The following is a 15,876-nucleotide window of genomic DNA, read 5'->3' on the forward strand; positions in this document are numbered from 1 at the left end:
GCACCCCATCCATACTCTGTGGTCTTAATGTGCTGCCTAGCTCCATGAGATCATTCAGTCCCTCTATCATCTCTGCCTATCCCCTAATCTTCCCTTCACTTCTCTCCATCAGCACCCGATGCTGGCCAGGATGCCCCACCCCAATAGGACCCAATTCCTCAGAAAACTGCAGACTGGTACTCACAGTGGTGGTCAGCTTTCCTCCATTCTTCTGGACATATTGGATGGAATCGTGGATCGTTGAAAACAGACCAAGCAGGATGTTCTCCATGTCGTAGATCCTGTACATGCCATTCACCAGTTCTTCCAGAGACAGAATGTATTCTCTCCAGTACTTGTCAATCTCCACCACACCCGCCATGCAGCCTTGCATAACCACGTTGCAGTAGCCACCACAAGGCTTGACCATCATCAGTCCCTGGCAGTAAGAGCAGTACCACATTCTGGTAAGCATTCGGCCACAGTCTTTACTGAACTTTAGGTGATCAGTTGTGTTGATCACCTCGATTCCGAGATTCAGGGCCTGGAGGAAGATCCTAGTGACTTGCAGTGACTTGGAAACCTGGGTCATGATAAGCTTGGGAAAATTCCCAAATACTTTCAGGTCACGCCTTGCCCCTCGGAGGCACTCATTGATGTCTAAGGCTGACTCAGGCAGGCCGGGGTTCATGAGCTGGGTATAGATGACCGGAAACAGGCTGTCGAACAATTCATTGACCATGTCATCCACGTTGATGTCAGAACCCAGGATGTAGAGAGACACATCGGTGAAAAATTCACCCACAAACTCAAAAGCTTGTGGGGTCAGGCTCGGATAGTTGTTCTTGAACATGGCGTTGGTGTAGTTCTTGGCGTGGCGAACAACAATTTCAAAGGCCTCTGAAAAATAAGAGATACAGAAATGCCCAGAAATTAAAGCTTGAAAACCCAGGGTGCAATTGAATTTGAGATTTCTCTATTGCTGTGGTGATTAAAGTCCCATTTGCCTTAAATAATTGACTCATATTCATTTCTGGCATTGCCTCTATTCCTGCGGCTGTTTGCTCCTATAAATCAATTTTCCTTTCTGAACATGAAGTCCAAACCCTGATGTGCACATAAATTCTTAAACACACAAATTGTATTTCAAATGACAAAAGCCAGGATTCGGTTAACATTTCAGCCTCTCATGAAAATATTGATTAAAAATTGGCTAAATGAGAAGTTATTTCTCTTTCTCTCATTGATTTATTCAGTTAAAAAGAAAATGTATTTCAAGGCATTTCATTTTTAGACAGAGATAAATATTTGACAACAAACCATATACCACCATATAAACTCACATAACAATTTAAGCCCGTTCAGCCCCAGAAGAGAGGCAAGTTCTTAGCTGAGAATAAAAGTTATCATGAATTTAATCATTTTTGGTAGATTTTCTCAAGATAACTTTAAAGGGAGCTCTCTGACAGATTGTTAGACCTGGAAATGGAATGTACCCCCAAAATGGGTATCTGGATGGGAAAAAAAACCAATCCATGCGCTTATCTATACATTTGATATTGCAAATAACGCCTCTGGTATTTGCAAGCTGAACATCTGGAAGGATGACTGCTAAGCTTCTTTGGTAAAGTTTGGCTTCCACATGGCTTGGAAACCTTATCTACTCTACGGAGACTACAAATTCAAGATTACATCTGCAGCCCCTACCCCCTGGCATAAGGCCCAATTAGTGTCATTGGTTTGAGAAAGAAAGTAGTGATGTCATCATCTCATTTTCTCCAAACTGAAACACTCCAGACACAAATTATCCCAAATAATCAGAGTTCCACAGTTATATGAGGGAAGGGAAAACAACCATAATGATAGGTTTCTTAAGAAATAAGACAGCTTAAAAACAAACAAAAATAACCAAGTTTCCTGAGACCTTTAAAATGAACTTAGTACTTTCTTTCGTTTCCTTCCAAAGTGCAAAGGTCCATGACAGATGTAGTCTAAATGATGCCAATTCATGAGCCTTGAAAAATCAAATTATTACTACTTTCAGACTACTAGAGAGACTGTGCTCCACCAGTTCCTTGGGATCACTTAGTCCGATATCGCAGTCATCTGTGGCGGAAGTGAGCTCTAGGTTGTGCCACCACCATCTGCCCCAGACCCCTAACAAGGTAGAACATGCTTGCTAGATTCTTCCCTTGGGCTTATGACATGCCCGGCAATGGTGAGCAGATGCCCTTGTAATTCCAAGCCCACTTGAGAGAGTTAATCTTCATTTCCATCAACTGCTATGTGCTTATTTGTTTGTTTTGTTCTATTTTGTTTAGAACATAAGGCAATTCCTGGAAAAAGTTATCTATTTTATGGCAATTTCTTCCTAACCCCACATGCTACTCTAGTCTCAATCCTTGTATCTAAAGGTTGAACGAGGCCATGAGGCCAAGAGATCATCCAGCCCAATACAAAGGACCAGTCAATGAATGCTTTAAAATCATCAGAAATGTGGAGATTTGAAACTATTCATTCATTCTAATTTCAGTTACCAATCATTTATTATATACTAGGCTCTGTGCTAGGTGCCAGGGGTATAGAAGTGCTAGGTAGATGGAGATAAATGATAGACCATCCCGTCTTAAAAGCACTCATGAGCTGTATGGTTTGGTGTTTACAAAGCATTTCCAAGAATATTATGATATCTACATTTTACAACAATCTTCCGAATTTGAGATAGTGATCCCCATTTTATACTTGATGGAATTGATGCTCAGCAGAGTTTAAGCACTTTCCCAGGGTCACATAACTGACTACACTCTAGCTGCCCTCAGCCCTAGAGCCAACACACATATCCTCCAAAATCTTTGTAGAAAGTTAAGTTCTTTTAAAAGCTCATTATTTTCCCATTGGCTTCGCCTCTCCAGATGGAAATGTATTAGAAGAAATTGCAGCCGAAAGACCAACAAAGCAGAGTCGCGCTTTTTCACCTTTGCCTTGGGGCAGCATGAGGTAAGGGAAGGAGGACTGCTACCCTAAAATGAATTCTCTACAAGGCAAATTTCATCTCTAGCCCACAGTGCATGTGTTCTCCAATGTGCAAGATATATGACAGTGAAATTCCATAGACTGTACTGCCATAACCTTTCTTTTTTTTTAAGTTTCTGTTACTAGCACTGCTGGATCAATAGAAAAAGAAAATTACAAAAGATCATGAACTCTTCTGCAAAAAGAATAACAACAATGCATATTGCAGGGGGCAAGGGCTGCGGGTTCACATCTAACCTCAAGCGCACATGTGCTCCCTGCTCTAACTTTCACAGCTCGGAATCCACTTAGCACGTCTCTGGGTTTTGCCCAACCCCCTTACTTGTACATCACAGGACAACAGACCAAACCATAACTGCTCAAGCGAAGGCTCCCTGGGGACTTATAGGAACCAAGGCGAGGTGAAAAGTGATGCTCAGCTTGAGGTTGGCAACCGGAGGTTTCATGAAATGAAGTCAAGGGCTAGAATTATTGCAAGGAAGTTCAGCCCATTGATTTGGGGGGGGGTCAGATAATAATGTACACTTAAGCTAGGGGAGGATTTCCTCTGTCTCTTTTCTGGAAAGGAGTCAAGAGTTATGTCCAGGAAAAATTGGAACAATGTAAAAATCAGAGCTATAAAGAAAAATTTGGCACTGAACAAAAAAAATCTGTTTTACCATATATAAAAAGATAAATGATACAGATAAATAGAGCTAATAAACTGAGTTAATATACATCCTAATATAGCAAGTTTTCTAGATTTGTGGATGCCCCCACTACTATCCCAGACACCACTATTTGGACACACTCTAGTGGTGTCCACCTCCTCCTTAAATTATGTTACTCAAAAGGGGACACAGTTCTCCAGAGGTGGCTTGATAGTGAATTTTGCAATCAGGCTATTTATTATCTCTCTTTTAAAGTGGTTCAACAACTTCTCTTACCAACCACCCTCCCAACCTCTGGACGTACAGCCTTCCACTGCAGCAAAATGACCATCTCTAGTACTTGGCAATGATGTTTCTGTATTCAGACCCAGACAGAAAGAAATGTGTTTTCATGGGCCTTTTCGTTTGAAGGCTGCAAACTTTCAAAAAAGGAGGTCATAATTCTGGTTGGAAGAGAGGAATGAAGGAACCGCTGAATTCCCTTCAAGCCCTTAAGAATAGGGCAGTCTTTACAGAAGCAGGTTCATTTTTCAAAGCATCTTTCCCCTCGTTGTAAGAATGGCAAATACTTTACACAAACTTTTTAAATTCCTAGGATAAATGCCATGTAACAAGCTGGATTCAAAATGGTCCTTGGTTTCAAGCACAGGTACTTCAATGGAAAAAGGAAAGTAACATTTACGAGGTACCTGCAGTGTACGTGCCAGGATCTGTGATAAACTTGCTCACATATGTCCTCTCAATTAACTTTAACATAGCCATATGTATTTGGAATTATTTTTATTTGACTGGTGAGGAAACTGAGGCTCAGACAGGTTAAATGACTTGTACAGGGTACCACCTCTAATGAAATGCCAGGGCCTGAATTTGAATGAAGGGCAGTCTAGCACCAAACCCCTTATTAATCTTACAATATGCATCACCCTAGAAAACTGGACACTGGGAGACTTCTGGTCTTGGCTCCAACATGTAAAGAGCTTAGAATTCATTGTTCCCATCCTCCACAACAAGACAATAGCCAAATAAACTGAAAATCAAAAATTCTTCTTAGATCCGTCAGGGAACTGAGGTCCCAGGGCAAACTGCCACCCTGAAATATGGGAAGATAGGCAAACACAGAGAATCACAGGTGTGATCAGCTTACCTGGAGCAGAAGCCACTAGAGCCATAAACTAGTAGGAACACTTAAAGGGCAATTTTGACAAATTGACAGAGGGTAAATGTGGACTAGCTTGAGACCTAAAAGCTCCTGGGCCCCCAGTGTTACGAGCTCCCCACACCTCCATGAATTTACCTCCAGGAAGCATACAGAATTCTCATGGTGAAGATCTAAGAAAAGTCTCCTTGTTTTTCAGGCAGGGGGAGGGGAAAAGTAATAATTGAGGAATACACCATGGGCATTCTCAGTAACAAATACCTGATCTCCAAAGGACGCAACTTTACCAAAGCCTAATATACCTGGTAGAAGGGCAATTAGACAAGTCTAGCCCCCTCTAGCTCTCTTGTTCTATCTTAAGGGAAAAAACAAAAGCTGAGAAAACCTTATGAAGGTCACAGCCCAAGAACTTAGACTCACTGAAAGCCTAAGATTCATCAGAAGATTACAGACCACTTCTATTCCTCCTATAATTTACCACCAGAAAGACAAAGACCCTATTTAAGAAGGAGTTATTAGGGAAACCCAAAAACAATTGGTGAGAAAAAAAATAAAACAAGGGAACTATAGAAAACTAACGCTTCTGGCATTTATAGCTACAGCAAACATTAAATAGCCCAGTTCCATGAAAATTCACACTAAAGGTGTAATTACCTTAGTTCCTATTACCCTATATCATGCCTTACTTACAACAATCATAAGCCATGCTAAAAGGTAAGAAAAACAGTTTGAAGAGACAAAGCAATTATCAGAACCATAATCAGATACGGCACAGATTTTGGAAACACCAGACAGGGAATTTAAAATAACTATTATCAACATATTAAGGGCTATAATGAAATAAGTGAACGACATACAAGAACAGATTAGGTAATGTAAATACAAAGATGGAAAATGTCAGAAATATCAAAAGGAAATGTTAGAAATCAAAAACAGAAATCAAACAGAAATGAATCAGTGAGCTTAAAGAAATATCAATGGAAAGTTCCCAAACCAAAATGGGGCAAGAAAAAGAAAAAACAGAAAAGAATACCTAAGAACCGTGAAACAAATTCAAAAGGTGTAGAATGTGTGTCATTGAAATTCCAGAAAGGAAGAGAGAACAGTGCAGAAGAAATATTTGAGGTAATAATAGAAATAAATTTCACAAAATTCATGATAGACACAACCCAAAGGCCCAGGAAGCTCAGAGAATAACAAGCAGGTTGAATATCAAAATACCTACTCCTAAGTATATCATAGTAAAACTGCAGAAAACCAAAGTGAAAGAGAAAGTCTTCTAAGAAGCCAGAGGAAGAAAAAGTCTTATAGAGGACCAAGCATAAAATTTATATCGAACATCTCCTCAGAAACCATGCAAACCAAAAGAGAGGGAAGTGGGGCGTCTGGGTGGCTCAGTCAGTCAAGTGTCCGACTCTTGATTTCAGCTCAGATCTTAATCTCAGGGTTGTGAGATTGAGCCCCACGTCAGGCTCTGTGCTGGGTATGAAGCCTGCTTAAGATTCTCTCTCTCCCTTTGTCCCCCCCCCACTATTCTTTCTCTCTCTCTCTCAAAAAAGAGAGGGAAGTGAAAATATTTATTGTTGAAAGAAAAAAATCTGATCAATGCAGAATTCTGTTTCCAGCAAAATTTTTATTGAAAAGGGGGGGAAAAATATAGACCTTCTCAGACAAATAAAAATAGAAAAAAATTGACATAGTACACCTGCCTTGCATAAAATGTTAGCAGCAATTTTTTAGGAAAATCATATAGGTCAGAAAATTGGGTCTATATAAAGAAAGGAAGAGCATCAGAGAAGGAATAAATAAAGCTAAAATAAAATATTTTATTTTTCCTTAAAAAACTGATCTAATAGATAACTGTTCAAAGCAATAACAGCAACAATGTATTTGGTGATTATAGGATGTGAATGGAACAGGAGGGAGAAATTAGAAATAGTCTGTTAAAAGGTACTTGCACTACCAGCGAAGCAATATAGTGTTATTTGAAAGTGGACTTAAAATTCTTTTAAAATGTATATTGCAAACTTTATGGAAACCACTAAAATTTTTCAAAAAAGACGTATAATTGATATGTTAAGAGAGGAGAAAAAATGGAGTCATAAAGAACGTTCAATTAAAACCAGAGAAGGCAGAGAAAGAAGGTTAAAACCATCCATAACAAAGAGTAAGTGCGATGAATAGAAAGCAGTTACAAACATGGTGGATACTAATCCAATTACATCACTAATCACTTTGTTTTTATTTTTTTAAAGATTTTATTTATTTATTCGACAGAGATAGAGACAGCCAGCGAGAGAGGGAACACAAGCAGGGGGAGTGGGAGAGGAAGAATCAGGCTCCCAGCGGAGGAGCCCAATGTGGGACTCGATCCCATAACACCGGGATCATGCCCCGAGCCGAAGGCAGATGCCTAACCACTGTGCCACCCAGGCACCCCACATCACTAATCACTTCAAATGTCAATGGTTTAAAAGTAGGGACACCTGGCTGGCTCAGTCCTTAGAACATGCACCTCTTGATCTCAGGATTGTAAGTTCGAGCCCAACGTCTGGTGTAGAGATTACTTAAACATACAATCTTTAAATACACAAGGTAAAAAATAGAGGCTATCAGAGTAAATATAAAAACAAGACCCAACTATAGACTGTGTACAGAAAACACATCTTAAATAAAAAGATATAAAGGGATAGAGAAAGACGTACCATGCTAACACTAAGAAAAAACTAGAAGAGCTAAATTAATTTCAGACTAAGCACATTTTGGAAGAAGGAAAACTATTAGGGATAAAGGGGTCAATTCTCCAAGAAGACATTATCCTTAACGTGTGTGCACCTAACAACAGAGCATCAAAATAGGTAAAGCAAAAACCTACAGAATTATAAAGAGAAATATACAAATCCACAACCATAGCTGGAGACATCAACATCCCTCTCAGTGACTAACAAATACATCAGGCAGAGAATTAGTAAGGATACAGTTGAACTGAACAGCACCGTCAACCAAATAGATCTCATTGACATTTACTTCATCCACCTACACCAGGATATACATTCTTCTCAAACTCACATGGACCATTCACCAAGATAGACCACATTCTGGGCCATAACATCTTAACCCATTTAAATCCATAGAAATCATACCAAGAATATTTTTAGACTACATAGATTTAAATTACAAATCAATAACAGAAAGATAACAAGACAATATCCAATCATTTGCAAATTAAACAACACACTTCTATATAACATACGGGACAAAGAAGTCTTAAGAGAAATTTAAATACATTTTTAACTACATTAAAACGACAACACAACTTACTGAAATTGGGGTGCAATAAAAAAGAATGAAATCTCACATGGCTAGAGCTAGAAAGGCTAGTGCTAAGTGAAAGTCAGAGAAAAGACAAATATCATATGATTTCACTCATATGTGGAATTTAAGAAATAAATGAGCAAAGGGAAAAGAGAAAGAGATAGAGAAAGAAAAACCAAGAACCAGACTCTTAACTTAGAGAACAAATTGATAGCTACCAGAGGGGAGATGGGTGGGGGGATGGGTGAAATAGGTGAAGAGGATCAAGAATATACTTATGATGAACAGAATAATGTACAGAATTATTGAATTACTATACTGTACACCTAAAACTAATATAACGCTGTATGTTAACTATACTGGAATTAAAATAAAAACCTTAATAAAAAAAGGAAAAAAAAGAAATTGGTGGGATGCAGCAAAAGAAGTGCTTAGAGAAAAATTTAAAGCATTGAATACATATATTAGAAAAGAAAAAAGATCTCAACTTAATAAGATTTCACCAAAGGAAACCAGAGAAAGAAGAATAATAAAAACCTAAAGCAAGTAGAAGAAAACAAATAATAAAAATCAGAGCAGAAATCAATGAAATTGAAAACAGAAAATCAATAGAGAAACAGGGCACCTGGGTGGCTTAGTAAGTTAAACGTCCAACTCTTGATTTCAGCTCAGGTCATGATCTCAGGGTCCTGAGATCGAGCCCCGAGTCAGGCTCCGTGCTCAGCCGAGAGTATATTTGAGATTCTCTGCCTCTCTCTCTCCCTCTGCCCCTCCCTCTACTTGTGTGAGCACATGCTCGCGCTCTCTCTCTCAAACAAACAAATAAATAAATAAATCTTTTAAAAAAAGAAAATCAATAGAGAAATCCAATGAAACCAAAAGCTAGTTCTTTGAAAAGATCAATGAAATTTAAAAATAACTAGTCAGGCTAATACAAAAAGAGAGAGAAAAAAACACAATTTACTAATATGAGAAATGGAAGAGGAGTCAGTACTACTGATTCCCTGGGTATTAAAAGAATGATACATGAATATTATGAACAACTCTATGGCCATAATCTTGATAAAATTGATGAAATGCATCAATTCCTTAAAAGACAAAACTACCAAAACTTACACAAAGAGATACCGATAATCTAAATTGGCCTGTATTTATTAAAGAAATTGAGTGAATAAGTAACAACCTTTCAAAAGGAAAACACCAGGTCCAGTTGGTTCCACAGGTGAATTCTACAGAACATAAGGAAGAAAGGATACCAATTCTCTACAATGCCTTCCAGAAAACAGAAGCAGAGAGAACACTTCCTAACTCATTCTATGAGGCCATCATTACCCTAATACCAAAACCAGATAAAGACATTTCAAGAAAGAAAATCTACAGACCAATATCATTCATGAACATAAATGCAAAAATCTTCAACAAAATATTAGCAAATCAAATCCAAAACAATGTATAAAAAGAATCATACACTATGACCAAGTGGGATTTATTTCAGATATGCAAGTCTGGCTTAACACTCAAAAATCAATTAATGTAATCCATCATATCAATGGCTAAAAAAGAAAAATCACATGATCATATCAATAGGTGGAGAAAAAACATTTGCCAAAATCCAACACCATTTATGATAAAAGCCATCAGCAAATGAGAAAGAGAGGGGGATTTTCTCCGTGTTCTAAAGTATACCCACAAAAAAATTATAGCTAACATTGTACTTAATGGTGAGGAACTAGAGGATTTGCTCGTAAGATCAGGAACAAGGCAAGGATGTCTCTCTCAGCACTCTTATTCAATATTGTACTTAAAGTCCTAGCTAATGCAACAAGATGAGGAAATAAAAGGCATACAGATTGCGAAGGAAGAAATAAACTGTTTTTGTTCACAAATGATATGACTATATAGAAAAATCCTAAAGAACTCACAAAAAATTCTCTGTGAACTAATAAACGATTTAAATAAGGTCGCAGGATACAAAGTTAATATACAAAAGTCTATTTTTTCTATATATCAACAATAATTAACTGGTATTTTAAATTGACAACACTATATCATTTACATAAGCACCCCAAAGACATTACATGCTTAGGTATAATTCTAACAAAATATGTGTAAGAACACACGGAGAGATCCTCCATGTGTATAGATAGAAAGACTCAGTATTATCAAGGAGTCAATCCTTCCCAACATGATCTATAGATTCAATGGAATCCCAATCAAAATCCCTGCAAGTTATATTGTGGATATCAATACTAAAGTTTATATGGAAAGGCAAAAGACCCAGAATAGCCATCATGACACTAAAGGAGAACAAAATCGAAGGACTGGCACCTATCAGAGTTCAAGAACTCCTATAAAGTTAAAGTAATAAAGACAGCATAGTATTGGCAAAAGAATAAAGAAATAGATCAATGGAACAGAAAACAGAGCCCAGAAAAAGACTCACAGAAAGGACACAGGCAATTCAATGGAAAAAGGACCGTCTTTTCAACAACTGGTTCTGAAACAATTGGATACCCATATGCAAAGAGATAAATCTAGATATAGACCTTATATCTTTCATAGAAATGAATTCAAAATGGATTGTAGACCTAAATGTAAAATGCCAAACTATAAAACTTCTAGAAAATAACATGTGAGAAGACCCTGATCACTTTGGGTTTGCAATAAGGTTTTAGATACAACATTAGGAGTTCAATCCATGAAATCAAAAATTGGTAAGTTGGACTTTTTAAAAAGTAAAAGCATGTGTTCTGCGATGTTAAGAGAATGAAGAGAAAAACATCTGTTAGAAGAAAGAGAAAACAAGCCTCGAACTGAGAAAAAAAATTGCAAAACGTAACTGATAAGGGACTTGTATCCAAAATACGCAAAGAACTCTTAAAATTCAACAAGAAAACAAACAACCCAATTAAAAATGGACCAAAGATCTAGATAGATCAATATCTCACCGAAGATCTGCAGATGGCAAATAAGCCTGAGAAAATATGCTCAATGCCATATGTCATCAGGGAATTACAAATGAAGACAGCAATGAGATACTAGTACACAACTACCAGAACAGCCAAAGTTCATTACACTGATGTTACCAAATGCTGACAAGCACGCGGAGCAACACTGCTGTCGTCAGATAGAACAGCCACTTTGGAAGATAGTTTGGCATCTTCTTATAAAACTAAGCATACTGGGGCGTCTGGGTGGCACAGCGGTTGGGCGTCTGCCTTCGGCTAAGGGCGTGATCCCGGCGTTATGGGATCGAGCCCCACATCAGGCTCCTCCGCTGTGAGCCTGCTTCTTCCTCTCCTACTCCCCCTGCTTGTGTTCCCTCTCTCGATGGCTGTCTCTATCTCTGTCGAATAAATAAATAAAATCTTTTTAAAAAAAACTAAGCATACTGTTATCACGTGATCCAACATTTGTGCTCCTAGATATTTACCCAGTGGAGTAGTTGAAAACACGTTCACACAAAAACCTCCATATGAACGTGTATAGCCGCTTTATTTATAATTGCCCAAAATCGGAAGCAAGTAAGACATCCTTCAACAGGATAAACAAAAAATGGTATATCCATACAATGGAATACTATTTGCTGCTAAAAAGAAATGAGCAATCAAGCCGTGAAGAGTCAGGAAGGAACCTCAGATGTTTGTTTGTAAGTGAAAGAAGTCTTAAAAGGCTATAGACTGTGATTCCAACTATTTGACTTTCTGGAAAAGGTGGATCTAAGGAGGCCCTAAAAAAGGCCCTTCCATATCAGCCATTGCCAGGGCTTTGGGGGTAGAGAAGGAGAGAGGGGTGAACAGGTGAAGCATGGGAATTTTTAGGGGGGTGAAATAGTTCTGTATGATATTCTAATGGAGGATACAAGACATAATACTTTTGTTAAAACCCACAGAACTGTGCAACGCAAAGAGTGCATCTTATTGTAAATTATGGACTTTGGCTCATAATAATGTACTGATATTGGTTCATTAATTATAACAAATGTACTCCACTAATGCTAATAATGGTAATAACAGAAGAAATTGTGTGCAGGGGAGAGGGAGCAAACAGGAAATCTGTACTAACTGCCTGATTTTTTTTAAATCTAAAACTACTCTAAAATACAAATTTTTTAATGAGAAAAACTGAACCTTGGAAATTCGTCCTTGATGTAACTGGTGACTAGAACCGCTGGAAAGTGTTAACTCACTCTGTCTTCTTCCTCGATCTGCTTTGACATTTCTTTCACGAGCTAGGAAGTTTCAGCACACCATAGGTGCCATCTGGCATCAATGTAATTTTAATTGGGAAAACCACCAGAAAAAGTTAACGGACCAAAACATCCAAACAGGCAACACGTTTTAGTGTTATTTTCAAATTCTGAATACTTTTTAAAAACTCAGCCAAATAAAAATGGCAAGTTTAGGCTGTAAGAAAAGTCCCCAGGTTTTCTAGGATAGTTCACAGAGAAGATACTCAAAGGGTTTCTCCAACTTCTGTTGGATTTTCCTGGCATTTTATGTTCCACGTTAACTAGAATTGACCAAGCTTAGAAATAAGTTGCTCTTAAATATGAGCCATCTATCTGTGTAGGCCCATGGCCAGACTGTAAATGGACGTAGGCTTTCTTTTTAACTTTCATACACCAGGCTTCTAAATACCAAGGTACGTCAATTAGAAGTAAAGAAATGAGTGGAAAACAATGAAAGTAATGTATTTTTCAAGGGCTATTACATATATCACTTCATAGGTAGATAGAAACATATATACATACATGAATAGGTACGTATAGATTTCCCCTCAAAGGCTATCAGAGACCAGAGAAGACGATTAGTAAAGGGTATTCATGTCTCGTGTCTGAGGATTCCTCGAATGAATCATTTTAATTGTCTTCTCTGCAACAGTTGGCCACCCCTTTGCTCCATCAACCCAATTAGTTCTTATCATTTACCCTCCACTAGCTTGTCTGAGCCACGAGTTTGTTTTAACCTTCTGGACACTGTGATGCAGTTATCCAATCATTTTCCCTCTTCACGTGTGTTGCTAGAGCATACAGATGAAATTTATGGCCTGCCTCTATGAGTCATAATAAACTTCAGGTCACGCATCTGTCTCCTAACCTTAGTCCTGGCACCACTTATCCCTATGTATTTTGGTTGCATTGTCTTCTGCTTTTATTAATGTGCACTTTTGTAGGGCACTTTACATTCTTTGGGGGACGAGGTAGGGTGTAAATAAATAGGTAGGTAGATAAATAAGGAGGAGAGAAACAGGACCTATACCTACCAACCTCCAGCGAAAATATCACTTCAGTGATGTATTCTCACGGGTTTGTGTAGCAACTATTAGAAGTGTTGGTATTCGTGCGCAGCCAGCCCCTTGGCAGGGACTCAGGAGCCCAACACTGTCTTCCCCACAGTTCTCAGGGCCCGAGGTTGCACGTGTATGCATGGTCCTTCCAAAATCTTTTCTGTTCTTCCAAAATCTTTTCTCCTTTTACCCTTCAGCCATATCTTAAAAATTTTGGTCAAACGCATATAACAACTTTAAAATTAGGCCCTAATAAGGCTGGCTTCATCACAGCTCAGAAGACATGTCTGTCTGCACATTGCATTCAGGAACAAGCCACCCTTGGGAAATCAGGAAGGTGGCAAAACAGAAGAATGGAGGGGAACTCCAGACGGTTTGTCTTACAGAAGACACTGGGGATCAGGAATTCATTTTACTGGGAACATGCCATGAATAACTCTGGTCCTTATGGGAGAATATTGTGGGCCAGAATTTTTCATGCTGGACCATACCTTGCCCTATCATCTAGATGAGTTAGTTCTAAGACATGATCCTTAGTCTTTTTCATTCTTCACTGGTTCCCAGGCTTTCACTTGAATGAGCCAACTGTTGGTTGATTAGGAAATATTCTTACCTCTCCAAGGTTCCCCTGGTGAAGAAATAACACCTACCAAGAGAGGCACTGGGGTGGCATTCTCAGAGCTGGCAGATCAGTCTCTACGAAAGAAAGCCTGATAGTGTCCAAGGAAGGGAAGTTCTACAGTCACTCTGAGAACCCACAAAGAATAGTGAAAAAGCCCCCAGGGCTCATCAAATCATTCCACTAATTAAAATTTTTTCTTTAAAAAAAAAAAAGGTCCTGGGGCGCCTGGGTGGCACAGCGGTTAAGTGTCTGCCTTCGGCTCAGGGCGTGATCCCCGTTATGGGATCGAGCCCCACATCGGGCTCCTCTGCTATGAGCCTGCTTCTTCCTCTCCCACTCCCCCTGGCTTGTGTTCCCTCTCTTGCTGGCTGTCTCTATCTCTGTCAAATAAATAAATAAAATCTTTAAAAAAAATAAAAAAATAAAAAATAAATTAAAAAAATAGAGAAAAAAAAAAGGTCCTTCTCCAGAGAGTTTATGGGGACCGGACATGGATAACTTCAAACAGTCATGAGAAGAATGGCTTGTGTCTTAGCTAGACCAAAAAATCACGAAGACATTCTAGGCCTGGTTACTGTCTTCTCGACTTGCGAAATTTTCTTTTTATAGTGTGTGACTATAATTCCATACATCGAAGCTAAAGAGTTTCTTCTCTGAACCACCTGCTATTCCTAACCATAGCACAGGAAAATAAAAATGGGCTTTTGAAGACATATTGAATGCAAGATTCTACTCCCTTAAGAAAGGGAATGGCTTTATTTAAAGGTTCCAATGCAAACATCCTGTTAGTGCTTATATCTAATAAAATCCTGTATTTCTTTTCAATATACCTTTAGATTTCAAAAAGAAAGAGCACAACAACTGGGGAGTCTTTTGTGTTGTCAGGACAATTAATGTGTTCCTTTGACCCAGTCTTGCTCTTGTCTGCTCTTCTTTCTTCCTTTAACCACTTAGATCCTAAATGAGTACCCTAAGAAAGGTCAACTGTCAACAGTTTATGCAACCACTGTTATTGGAAAGAACTGCATCTGTAACCTGTTATTAAGGATTTCCGTGGCACTGTGTATTTCTGCAAGTGCTTCATAGACAAAGCTTCAGTGATTACAAAACACCAGACTCCTCCTCCCCATGGTTACTGGAAGATGTGTTCCCATCCTTCCTCCTCTCACTAATGAGAATTCCCTGATCTGAGTCGACTTAGAATTTCTACACACTCCCCCCCACCAAGGCCTTATTCGTTCACATACTCAACAAGTACTCACTGCGCACTCTTTATAACAATTTTCTTTTCACTTTTTACACCCAGAGAGCCATGCGATGACTGTCTTCTCTCTTGTGAAAGATAAGGTAAATCTTGGCTAAGAGATCCCAAGCCTCAAAGGGTTGAGCTATTGCTTCTCCCACTGAACCATAACACAGTCTCTTAAGAAGTGTGTCTAAACCAAATTTCAATTTGTTTGGGACCTAAATTATTACAGGCCCCTGACATTATGGGAAGTCAATAATATTAACCACTTGCTAGAAACCTATTTAAAGACCATGTCTGAGGCATCTTAGCTGTATCATTAGATTGATTTCACTTGTATAAAACTAAATTTTTTCCATTTAATATGTAACGACGGCACACTGTCTGCCAGACTGTGAATAAAACATGCAAACAAAATGCTCCTTGTGCCCTGGAGGCTTGCAGTAACAGCTATGACCAAGTACTGGAGGGCCTATTACCTTTGAAAAGCATAAAACACCTTGTTCTGAAAATCTGTTACAGCCTAAGTATACACAGTATATATGGCAACACGAGCACCATAACTGAATGTTTCATGTCATTTCAG

The 15,876-nt window shown here is 38.6% G+C and overlaps 1 protein-coding gene across 1 annotated transcript in view; it reads right to left on the bottom strand.

Moving 5' to 3' along the window:
* Nucleotides 1–15,876, bottom strand: part of GPC3 (glypican 3) — a 404,167-nt gene that overhangs the window by 186,870 nt on the left and 201,421 nt on the right. Inside the window, exon 3 of the mRNA XM_002918749.4 lies at nt 185–879. Within this exon, the coding sequence (XP_002918795.1) occupies nt 185–879 (695 nt within the window). The remainder of the gene's footprint in view (nt 1–184; nt 880–15,876) is intronic.

This window comes from Ailuropoda melanoleuca, chromosome X (genome assembly GCF_002007445.2).
Source record: "Ailuropoda melanoleuca isolate Jingjing chromosome X, ASM200744v2, whole genome shotgun sequence".
In the NCBI taxonomy this organism is placed as follows: domain Eukaryota; kingdom Metazoa; phylum Chordata; class Mammalia; order Carnivora; family Ursidae; genus Ailuropoda; species Ailuropoda melanoleuca.